This window comes from Notothenia rossii (genome assembly GCF_949606895.1).
Source record: "Notothenia rossii genome assembly, chromosome: 7".
Classification (NCBI taxonomy): Eukaryota; Metazoa; Chordata; class Actinopteri; order Perciformes; family Nototheniidae; genus Notothenia; species Notothenia rossii.
The window spans coordinates 36886021-36898527 of NC_136905.1; the positions used below are offsets into that span (position 1 = coordinate 36886021).

General features: G+C 39.9%; 2 protein-coding genes across 2 annotated transcripts in view; one reads left to right on the forward strand and one right to left on the reverse strand.

The window, feature by feature from the left end:
• The window catches only part of LOC307013648 (uncharacterized protein), a 344030-nt gene that overhangs the window by 75688 nt on the left and 255835 nt on the right, over positions 1 to 12507 (forward strand). The gene's annotated exons all lie outside the window — the stretch shown is intronic.
• On the reverse strand, positions 1198 to 3477 carry LOC307013394 (zinc finger BED domain-containing protein 5-like). The gene is made up of 2 exons (XM_079640784.1): positions 2316 to 3477; positions 1198 to 2077 (listed from the first exon to the last, which is right to left on the reverse strand). The coding sequence occupies exons 1-2, from the start codon at positions 2484 to 2486 to the stop codon at positions 1601 to 1603; spliced, it is 648 nt and encodes a 215-aa protein (XP_079496910.1). The 5' UTR covers positions 2487 to 3477; the 3' UTR covers positions 1198 to 1600.

Consider the following 12507-nt stretch of genomic DNA (forward strand, 5'->3'; position numbering starts at 1 on the left):
GAAACATGTGACTTATCAGTAACTTTAGACATCGTAACACAATTCTAAACAGATTTTATTGTAGATAATAGATTTTACTGATACCAACTATGTAATATGTACCTTGTTCATTAAAAATAAAAATAAAATACAAATATATTTTTTTAAATATATATTTTTTAAATTTTGAATGACAATCAAACTTGTGGGAAGAGGGGGGAGGGCTCCCCTAACGCCAAATGCAATGTAGCCGGGAGTGGGTGCGAGAACACAGCCTTCCCAAGCCTCCTGTTGAATGGAAAGAGTAGAGCAATGCTCCTACTCGCCGAAAACAAAGAGGGAAAGGCCAGAGTCGCCTGTATTTCCTCAGGAGACTCAGGTCCTTTAACGTCTGCAGCACTATGTTGCAGATGTTCTATGACTCGGTGGTCTCCAGTGTGATGTTCTTTGCTGTAGTGTGTTGGGGCAGCGGGGTGAAGACAGCTGATGCCAACAGACTCAACAAGCTCATCAGGAGAGCAGGCTCTGTCCTGGGAGTGGATCAGGAGTCGTTGGCAATGTTGTCGGAGGGGAGAATGCTGAGGAAACTTCTCAGCATTCTGGACAACGGGTCTCACCCCCTGCATGCCACACTGGTTTCCAACCGGAGCACTTTCAGCCATAGACTGAGATCACCCATAACCACCACACAGCGCCACAGGAGGTATTTCCTCCCAGTGGCAATCAAACTCTTTAACTCTTCACCCCTAAGTAAAGGGCACTGAGAACTTCCACACCAACACTATGTGCAATATACTGTAAGTTCCATCACTGCAATACACTCGCTGCTATATATATATAACTATGTGCAATATTATATCATATTATTATTATTAGTATTATTAATAATACTATGATAACGTGCAATTACGTAACTGCCACTACGTTTTAATTTTTGCACTATAACTACTAAATACTGCTAATAATAATTGCATTGATTGTGTGACTTTCTATATTTCTACGTTTCATGTTGTCTGTGGATGTTTAATTGCTCTTTTTGCTGCTGTGTTTATTGTGTTTATTGTATTTTGTTACTCTGGCACAACAATTTCCTTCGGGATAAATAAAGTCTTATCTTATCTTATCTTAACTACACCCACGTTACCAGCAGAGGGAGCGGGAGCGAGAGCACTGCCTTCACCTAGCTCAGGGGTTCTCAAGCTTTTTTGGGCCAGCGCCCCCCTGTCCATTATCCAGGTCTCTTACCGCCCCCCATCAAAATAAGTAGACTTATTTTCTTCCCTGAATATTAATGTTGACTAAAATTCTGTGTTATATCATTTAAAAAGAATGTCACTGAATGCCAAATAATAGATTTGATTTAACTGGGCAGTTGGAATATCATTATCATTAGTTTACCAGAGAGCAGAAAAGCCATGTGAATGTGAATTAAAATGATATTTATGAGTGTTAAACAAACTCAGACAAGAGCAGAGAATACAAACAGACTGCTACGGAACAGCAGCAATTTCACACATGTCCAGTGCAGAACAAACAGTAGGCTACAAAACTGTACATTAGGCCTACAGAACTAACAGGTCGGAAAGGTGTTGCATTTCGCCGAATTGCGGGGGGGGGAAGGTTAGTGTGAGCCCTGCGCTTGGTGGTTCTCCGCCAGTTTCTTCACTGCGGGTTGCAGAGAACTTAGTTTCAGTCGCAGTGCACCTGAGGCCGTCAAGTTCAAGCGATTGCGGTACTTGGACTGCATGTGGAGGACCTGGCTGAATCCCTGCTCCACGAGGTATGTGGTTGGGAAAGCCAGAAGAAGCAGCCTCGCTTTCTCCCAGAGAGCCGGGTAACGCTGAGAGTATTTGACCCACAAGTTGCCCCAGCCAGAGGTGCGGAAAATAGCCTGGGCCTCATCGTCACTCTGGATGTCGATGAGATGCTCCTGTATTGCTGGCTCGCATTCCGCCACGTCCGCCTGAAAGGGCTGCACCACCCAGGTGGGAACATCGAGGTCCAAAAGATCTCTGAAGTGGATCTTCAAATCGGCATTCACCATCCTCAGGTGGTCTGTGTAAATGAGAAGGCGCTCATCGGTAAGAGCCTCAGACACCTGCAATGAGTATAACCAGGAAATTGTTATCGGTGCAGAATGTTACCATCTGATTTTAAACTGGTTATTTTATTGCTAATTAGTTTACTAATTGATGTTTCTTTATTCTCATAATACATTCAGAACATAAGTTATTTATACTAACCAGGAACACAAATATAGTGTTGCATAGAGTAGCCTACATTTATTACATGTATTATTTATTATTATCATTATTTAGTAGCCTAGGCTAGATCACCTTGGTCAACAGCGGGAAATGAGCAAACTGCCTCCTGCCTATGCTCCGGTATAGATCCAGCCTGGAGGTGAGACTGTGGATGACCGCCTTGCTCTGGATCAGAGTAACTCCTTTTCCTTGGAGCTTCAGCGTTACTTCATTCATTTTGCCAAAGAAGTCTGTGAGGTACATGATGTCGCAGCGGCTGGATGACACCTGTTCCCCGAGAGCTGCATCCACCTCCTCCAGGAACTCCACGATGCTGTCAAAGAGCTCACAAAAACGAGCAAGGCAGTTTCCTTTTGAGAGCCAGCGGACATCAGTGTGGAGAAGAAGACGCTCAAAGGTCTCATCATTTTCCTGACACAGCTGTCGGAACAATCTGTTATTCAGGGCGTGGGCTTTTATTTTGTTTATTGCCTTTACTGCAACATTGAGAGACTTGTGGAGAGGTGGACTTTTAGATTTGGCCACAAGTAGTGTCACGATAACGCTAGAGGGCTAGCTGGTGACATGACAAGACATCGTGCCGGGAGCGGACCGGAAGTCGTTGTAATTTTGAACAAACAGCTCTGTGTGGAGCAGCCTGGCTAGCCAGCTCTTCCATGTCGTAGCAGACATAGAAACGGGTATTATTTTCATAAACTGACCACTTAGTTCGAATCTGTTAGTGGAATTTGTCATATCAAAACATATCAAAATTTAACAAAGTGACACAGATTATTAACAGTCGCGATCCCAAAATTACAACGACTTCCGGTCCGCTCCCGGCTGCTTTTTGTAGGGTACGTTCGTAAATGCGCTCAGAGCGCTCCGAGCGTCCCCGTTCCACAGTCCAGAGCGCTGCGCTCTGAGCGCTCACAGCTGGGTGCTCTGGCGGAACAGACGGGTTGTCCGAGCGGACTGACCGTTCGTGCATTTACGAACGTACCCGTAATAACACTGCTGACAGCTGACCAATCGCAAGCAGAGTTGTGGTTTCCTATAGCAACAAAAGATGCTGACAGCTGCTTTTTGTACAGGAAAAGACGCTGTGGGTGGCCAGCGTTTTTCATGACAAAAAGACATTATTCGTGAACGCCCCCCAAGAACACCTCAACGCCCCCCTTTCAAAAATATTGCTTCCAGCGCCCCCCGACGTTCTCTGAACGCCCCCTGGGGGGCGGTACCGCCCCCGTTGAGAACCAGTGACCTAGCTGGATTAAATAAAGATGTTTAACAAGACAGTTTAGCCGGGCGGCTCCTGCTAAGAATCAAGCAACACGTCTACCAGGAGCGGGGGCGAGAACACTGCCTTCACTGGTTGAGTTCATAACGAATGCCAGGTGCAGCGTACCCGAGAGCGGGTGCGAGAACACAGCCTTCACCGGCTACCTGCTGAACGGAAAGAGTAGAGCAATGCTCCTACTCGCCGAACACAGAGAGGGATGTGAATGACCTACACCCACGTTACTAGCAGAGGGAGCGGGAGCGAGAGCACTGCCTTCACCTAGCTGGATTAAATAAAGAAGCTTAACGATCCGCGCCACGTATTCAGTTTTAGCGGCATTTCTTACAGTTTGTCAAAAGGTCTTCTGATCAGGGCTCTATAAATAAATATCCACTGCGGATATATAATATTTAATGCCGTCAAACCGTGTATTACAATGCCGTTTTATGTGATGACTTCCAAAGAGAAAAGCAAGAACACTCGGAATAAAGTATTATTTTATTTAAAAAAAATAAAAATCCGACTTAATATGGCATAAACACCATATCCCGACATGCATTGCGGCTAAAACAATCGATGTTTTAGCCTATCAAAACCTCTGGTGTCTCTCAGAATCGAAAGAGAAAAACCTATGGGAAAAACACAAAAGTATTGTACACAATTTAAACCAATAAATGTTGTATAATTAACAAGGATAAACTGATGTTTTTTAGTTGATGAGTACTGCAGATATCACTGTTAAATCATTTGATCATTGGTTTTATTATGAAAACGTCGAGACCAGAAATACTGTTTTCAACCCGTAACTTTACATGGAGGCTGCCGCATACCTCAAATCATCTTCGTAATATCTATCAAACTATAGATCCTACATATCGACAGGACGTGGATTATAAAAGTAAAATATACACTTCTCGCTAGACATCTAATCAAAAAGTGTTTTAATGGCCAAACTATCCTACAATTTAGGATTTTACAGAGAGGGTTATTTGTGAATAAACGACCATCTGTAACGTTAGCATTCAACGGTTGCACTAAAGGGTGAAAGCTTTAAAACGTAATTATAGGACATATTAAGCGCTTGAACAAACGACATATTTGGTCGTAATAAGGGCCTGAACAATCGGCCCATTTGGTCGTATGAGTTGGAGGACTTGTTGCCTCACTTAGAACAGACATGTTTGCACTGTTTCCAGTCAGGCTGTGAGAATAGCTTAATATTCAATATAAATTTGTTCACCCCAACATTATTGATTTTGGGGTGAACATTACGTTCCGTAATGAACAATACACTTTCGAAACCTTGATCATGCTTACTTAATATAAATTGCTGCATTACAAAATTCTTAAAAACTATTCACACACTAATATTTCTGTATTATCTCTGTGTCCTTTCATCTCAATGTTCCTGTCAGCAGGCTTCAGTGCAGACCCCTCTCCTCTTTTAGTCCATATTTTTCCCCTGACTTCATAACATGCTCTTTCAGATGGCAGGGGAAGCTGTCAGCTTCAAGAACACCCAGTCAGACCTGAAAACTGTGAAGCAATGCTTTCATTCTAAAGTGTCTCTGCCCTCCTCTGCTGCAGCCTCCCGATCCCACCCATTACCTCCACCAACACCACAACGCCCCCCACCCCCTGCCTGTTCCTCTGCTGTCTGAAAGCCTCACTCTTTTATTCCGTTTTTTCTTCCTAATTAGAATCACAGGCCGTCTGTGAAGTTCAAAGTCAAGGTAAACAAAGTAACTTCATGACTATTTTTTAGAAACAAAACCTCTTTGTTAATAATTTGGAATGCAGACCTTTGGTGCACCCCCTGCTTCTTCCGCAGATTTGATGTACAAAGTGGGAAGAAACACAGGCTATAATGCAAACAATAAATACATAATGAGGACAAGATGTTTGAAGTACCCTCTTTAGATCTGGGAGCTCACTGTGTAATGCATTCCTGGGTCTAGGTGCTGCTGGTGTTGCTTCCCCCCCTCTCTTTGCCATACCTCATTTCTCCCCCAGAGCTGTCTGATTTACTTCCAATTAACGTATATCTGTTCCACTCCAGCGACTCGACACAAGCACTGCTGCTGCCGCCACCACTGCTGCTGCTCCCAGCTCACAGCTCCTCAAACTTTCCACTGTTGCTATGGTGTCTGTCTTCTTCAAGGGCCGGATTGCCTGAATGTTGTTCAGCTGGCAAATAAAGTCTGCTTCATTTCCAATATTGGAAAAGTAAACAGAGAAGATTCAAAGTTGCTCGAAATGCTGAGTTTCACATATTTATTCAATGGTGTGATTCTGCTAGTGTGAAGGTGTATATACATACACCTAAATGTATACAACATAAAGATAACTACAAAATGACCAGTATATCAAATAACATGTTAAGGAGAGGGGACTGTATGTTAAAGTAAATAAGGGAAAAAGGGAATAAATTGTAGAATTGAACAACATTACAAAAGCCATCCATGGTAAAGTGAAGTTGGCCTAAATGTCTGTATTTCTTATTTACAAGGGTGGTTTGTTTTAGAAAAAATATGTGGTTATACCATTGGTAATGGAAATATGAAAACATGTAATAAAGCCAAGAGTTTATTTTTAAATCCCTTAAATTAAGTGTAATGTACAATTCTCAAGCATAGAATAAAAACAACTATCTATGATACAGCCAAAAGGCCAATTTCTCACAGTTCCCAATCATAATAATATATTAGTACTAAAATAATACTACAATCAGCACAGTTTATTTTAAAAGACCATAGAAGCCGGTGATGAATACAGGATGTTTCCAAAGCCAATGAAGGCAGGCAGGGTGATTATGTTTAATGGCAAATGATTACTTAATCCTTTGGAATATTGTCGAGACAAAAATTCAATCTTGAAAGAAAAATAATAATATCTGAGAAAAACGGACGGATAAATAATTGTTCAATACCAAGGGGGTATTCGTTTTATTTTGAATAGCGTAGTCTACTTTTCTTAAAGGTCCCATGTCATGCTTTTCCGGTTATTACCCGTCCCCTTGTGTGCTCCGACAAGCTGTTGAGGACAGAGAGTGAACACCGGTGAATACACATACTTTACAGAGATGCTGTTTGAGAAACCAATGTGAGTTTGGAAAATTGCACAGTATAAATCTATTTTAGTATACCTCAACATTGGAATTATGATCAGTAGAAATGGCCATGACATGGGACCTTTAAATGATAGACGAGCTGTTATTAAAAAATATTAATGCCGCTTCCGGTAACACGGCAACAAAAGGGGCAGGAATTATGATGGCCAGTCTTTTGTTCCCAAAGCCACGGAGGGAGAAGTTGGCGACAGTGTGTTTGGCACCGTTGGTGTGTTTCTCCGCTGTTTATTACGTTTTGCGTTCTTGATCTGTTGCCTTATTGTGTGAGATTGCTGTTGCGCAATCGACGGCTTTTACGCAGCGTGGTTTGTGTGCGCTCCGTTTTGTTTGGTGTATATTTTTAGACAGCTCAGATGGTGTTCAGTGAGATTTTCTGGGTTGCTTGGTTTCAAGTAGAGAAAGGGACTTTCTTATTAATTCATTTAAGTTAATGATGTTTTGTAGAATAACTCACAATTTATCATTTGAATTATGATAAAATGGAATGTGACTGAATTATTATTTGCAATGAGGCATACAAAACGTTTGATTTTATTTGCATGTGTGCTAACATTTGTTCGTCCTCTGTGTTTGAATGTTTTCAACCTGATGCAAATCTGATGAAAAGTGTCTTATAAATAACCGCTGAGCAGAAAGTAAAGACAAAAAGAAAGAATCTGAGTCGTCCAAGCGTCCTCGGTTGCCCTCCAGCCTCTCAAGGTTGGGCAAAACACTGTGAATACAGGCCAAAACCCAGAAAAACTTGACAAATATGTTATATTCACAAAGAGAGCACTGATCTACTCCCTTACAATAGCGGGCACTTTTTTTAACATCGCTTTGGCCTAGATTTACATTTTACTTATTGGTTCGGTACATTTTAAGCTTACTGGCTACTGGAGGGGCTCTTTTTTCATAAAATAATATAGCATATTTTAAAAGTGAAAAAACAGCCATAAAATTTGACATTTTAACCAACTCAACCAACAAGTCCTCCAACTCATACGACCACATGGGCCGATTGTTCAGGCCCTTATTACAACCAAATATGTCGTTTGTTCAAGCGCTTAATATGTCCTATAATAAAGTTTTTGCCTTCTCCCATTGAATGCAAACGTTACAGATGGTCGTTTATTCACAAATAACCCTCTCTGTAAAATCCTAAATTGTAGGATAGTTTGGCCATTAAAACGCTTCTTGATTAGATTTCTAGCGAGAAGTGTATTTGTACTTTTAGAATCCACGTCCAGTCGATATGTTGGATCTATAGTTTGATAGTTAAGGGTGGCTGTGGCTGAGTGGATAGAGTGCTGGACTTCGAATCAGTGGGTAGCAAGTTCGAGTCCCACTGCAGTCAGCATGTCGTTGTGTCCCTGAGACACTTCACCCCAAATTGCCCCTGTGGGGATTGTCCACAGTTTCGAGTATGTCAGTCGCTTTGGATAAAAGCGTCTAACAAGTGACATTTAATGTAATGTAATGATAGATATTATGAAGATGATTTGAGATATGTGGCAGCCTCAATGTAAAGTTACGGGTTAAAAACAGTATTTCCGGTCTCGATGTTTTCATAATAAAACCAATGATGTAACAGTGATATCTGCAGTACTCATCAACTAAAAAACATAAGTTTATCCTTGTTAATTATACAACATTTATTGGTTTAAAGTGTACAATGCTTTTGTGTTTTTCCCATGCTGCATTAAATATTACATATCTGCCGTAGATATTTATTTATAGAGCCCTGATCAGAAGACCTTTTGACAAACTGTAAGAAATGCCGCCAAAACTGAATACGTGACGTGGATCATAAATAAATTAGCAATTAAACAACATCTTCCATTTCTTTTCACACAATACGTCTCCTTGCAGTATCAACACTAATTCGGCTGACTTTTATATTTGTTCCAATTGGTAGATAGGTTATATTTACACCATAACGGTGCACAGCTGATAGAAAGGGATTTGTTTGCAGTTTTTAAAGATACTATTCATGGTACAATGCATAAGCTTCAAATCGAGAGACTGAAACTGTATTTTCCTTTACCGTTCTGTTTTAATTTCACAATAAAGTTAATAGTCATATTATGTTTGATATTATTATGTTTTATTAACTACATCACTGGTTTTTTAACCTAGTGGTTAAAGCACGTTATTGAATGTTGTTGTTGAATACGTTTTATTTGATGAAAACATTTAAATATTAAGAGTAGCCTACATACAAAATTGGGGGAAAGTAGAAGGCATGATAGAAATATAGAATAGAAAATATCAAGAAGATACTTTAATGATCTCTACAATAAAACAGTTTAGTGCAGGACGTCCAAAGATATTAACAGGAGGATGTGCAAGACAGACAAACTAATAAGGCTTTATTTAAACATTAAAGAATACTTTAAGTTAAGGTCTTCTTTTGAATAAGAAAAAAACGTTGGGGTTATCCACAGATAAATATGAAGTCTCGCAAAGTACTTAACGTCCAATATATTGCATAGTTTATTTTGGCACCTTCCCTGAATTTGACTCAGGTGTAACTAAAGTCTGATTTAAGGGTTTTTTATATTTAACATCATTAATCAGAATCTGCAAAGTACCTAAAGTAAAAATACCAGGTTAACCTCTGAATTTTAGTGGAGAAGAACAAAGTAGTATGCTGCTGTAACAAAAACATTTCCCAACTTGGGATGTATAAAGTATATCTTATCTTATCTTAAGATGATCGATGGCTACTGCCATATTTGCAAAATTTGCCTCTGAACCTTGACGAGTGCATGTTTCAGTCTTATCAATGAACAACAGGCGGGGTCACAGACATAAGACCAGCTGTTAAATAAAGCTCTTCTGACCTTAGGTGTCATGTGGGTATATTAATTCACCCATTTATTAATTATATGTTTTAAATGTGATAACAACACTGTGTTTCATATCCCCTAAACCTCCAGGCTGTACACAGTTTAATACTGGCAACTTCTAATTGTGGGAAATACGAAAACGTCTTTTAAAGAGACGTGCCATAGAACATGTTTTTGCGAAACACACAATAGCCAGCATGTGTAGTTCTGGGGGGGGGGGACCCGTCCAATTTCAGTTTTGGAAAGTCTTGGCGTAACCTTGTCACACTGCCACTCCAACATCCAATCACAGGGCTTGATGAATAATCACGGGGTTTGTAAAGCAAGGCAGATGTTGTTATCCCAAACGATATCTGGGGATTCTGGGTAGTGTAGTGTCTTTGGAAACTGTAGTGTTTAAACTCCGAAAAAACTATTTGTTTCTCTGAATCGAAGGTTAAAAACACGAAAGCATTGTCCACAATTTAAACCAATCAATATTGTGTAATTAAGGATTATTAAGGATAAACTTGTGTTTTTTAGTGGATGAGTACGGCAGATATCACTGTAAAATCATTTGACAGTGAGGGGAATATATCCAGTTTTATTATGAAAACTTCGAGACCGGAAAAACTGTTTTCACCCACGCTGACTTTACATGGAAGCTGCATACACGTTCTCCTGACGAGACCTCAAATCATCTTCGTAATATCTATCAAACTATAGATCCTACACATCGACTGGACGTGGATTCTAAAAGTACAATATACACTTCTCGCCAGAAATCGAATCACAGAGCATTTTAATGGACAAACTATTACACAATTTAGGATTTTCCAGAGAGGGTTATTTGTGAATAAACGTCCCTCCGGAGCATTTGCAATGAACGGGCCGGCAGCATGTTGTTTCTTACACGACCACTAGAGCACCTCTAGTGGTCGTGTAAGAAACAACATACACTTTAAAACGTGTCTCTGGGTCGTAATAAGGGCATGAACAATCGGCCTATATGGTCGTTTTTTGTAGGACGACAGGCTGAACTTAACACACGTTTCTTGCAGGAAAATGAAATTTAAAATTACCTTAAGAACACGTTAAAATAGTGGTGAAATATGGCACTCTAGGCTTTCCATAGACTCTACCCCTACCACCAAGCAGAGGATTTTCAGTAAGTCTGGACCTGATTCTCCGATGAGCATGCTCATGTTGAAATCTGTTTCTTTGTATTTATACATTTGGACTTGACAGCATGTACAGTCTATACTATCACTGGGATATAATGTCTTCATTTATTTATTTTGTATCAATTATTATAGATTAAGCCATCCAGCAGTATATCAATAATTTTAAACGGGCTCCATGTTTAAAAGCAAAGTACAAGAATGCATCAATAATTCAATAACAAATACATGATATTATTCTGAAATTGGCTATTCTTTATGATGAACATTTTATATTTGCTATATACTTTTGTACTTTTACTTAAGAGTAAGAATTTGAAGGTGGGATTTGACTTTATTTTGCTAAGTTTCCTCGAGTCAAAGATGGGAGTACCTATTCCACCGTTGCTGATTATCTGTTTGTTTCTGTTTGCACGCAGCGCTGTAAACACTCCCTGCAGCCGTACCGTCTCAGAAACATCAAACCTGGCTAATGAAGAGTTCATTCTGAAGGAGCAGAGACCTGCCAACTATTGTGTACCATCCGCGTGTATCACTGAATCTAATGCTGCATTTGCATGGCATGGTACAGCTGTGGGTAGTAGGTTGTAGACTTGTATTTTATGTTTTTTTTAAAGATTTTTTTGGACAAACCAGTGCCCCTAAATGGTTTCTGCATCCTGGAGGAAACAGTTATTTGATAGGCAGTATCCAATAGTGTAAAACATATGATGTGTAATATTGGTGTTACATGGGTGGAATGTGGATTTAATAACAGTGTTACATGGGTGTACAATATGGGAGTAATAATAGTGTAACTTGGGTGAAATAGGGGTGTACTAATGTGAAATGTTGGAGCAATAACAGTGGAATATGGGTGCAATTACGATGTAAGAAGGGTGTTACTTGGGTGTGATATGGATGTAATAACAGTGTAAAATAGGTGTAATTACAGTATGGTGTAATAGGGGTGTATAAATGTGTGATCTGGGTGCAATAAGAGTGTAATTTGGGTGTAATGTAGGAAGTACTATCATTAATTTTCCAAAATATGTATATGTGATTGCCCATTAAAGGGTTTAAGAATAGAATGTTTGGTAATCTAATAAAAAAGATAAAAATGGGTGTCAGATTGGGAAAATATACCATCACATCCTCCCACAGAATCCCTCAGTTGAGCAGCCTTGGCTCTCCAACTGGAAACAAAGCTCAAAACACACACTAAAGCTGTGGTTACATTTATCGTTGGACCTACGGTAACTGAAAAATCAGTGCATTACTACTTTATACAGACAACAATGGGTGCCTTCGCATATTTTGATGTCGGGGGATTTGACAAAATGTCGGTATTATACTACTTGAGAATAATAATAGGCGAGAGTCAAAGCTCGGTTTAGGGTCTGCATAGCAACAAGAAAAAAACACACCAAGACCGACAGATGGCATGTACACTGTCTCAGTCACAGAGAGCCACAAAAGGATTTGAAATTATACTGGGTGAATCTGGCCAACAGCCTGCTGTCTTAAAAAGTGAAGAACTGCACATGAACTTCAGTTTGGAGCCTTTAAAACACACACATCTCTCTTTCTTTGTGATTTGCAATGCTGTGGAGAGAATCCAAACTGGCATAAATGAACATTTTCATTTGTACTGCTGAGACATTTCAGTGTGTGTCCAAGGATGGTGCCAACATGTTGGATTTGGAGGACTGGAAGGAAAGATAATGGAATCAACAGTCTAGACTATGTTTCTATAAAGATCATGGAAGTTGTTTAACTTGACAATGAACCTGACTCTTGTGCTGGCTATATCTCTTTCAGATATGTCCCTCATTTGTAGCTTTTAGATATTTATAGAGCCTTTTCAGTACACTTGAGCTCCGAGCACCCTGAGGTACTATTC

Excerpts from the sequence above, each read along its gene's own strand:
- LOC307013394 (XM_079640784.1), bottom strand. The coding sequence starts at position 2,486 with ATGTACCTCACAGACTTCTTTGGCAAAATGAATGAAGTAACGCTGAAG. Across the intron at positions 2,078-2,315 it reads ATTTCCCGCTGTTGACCAAG|GTGTCTGAGGCTCTTACCGA; the intron begins GTGATCTAGCCT and ends TACTCATTGCAG.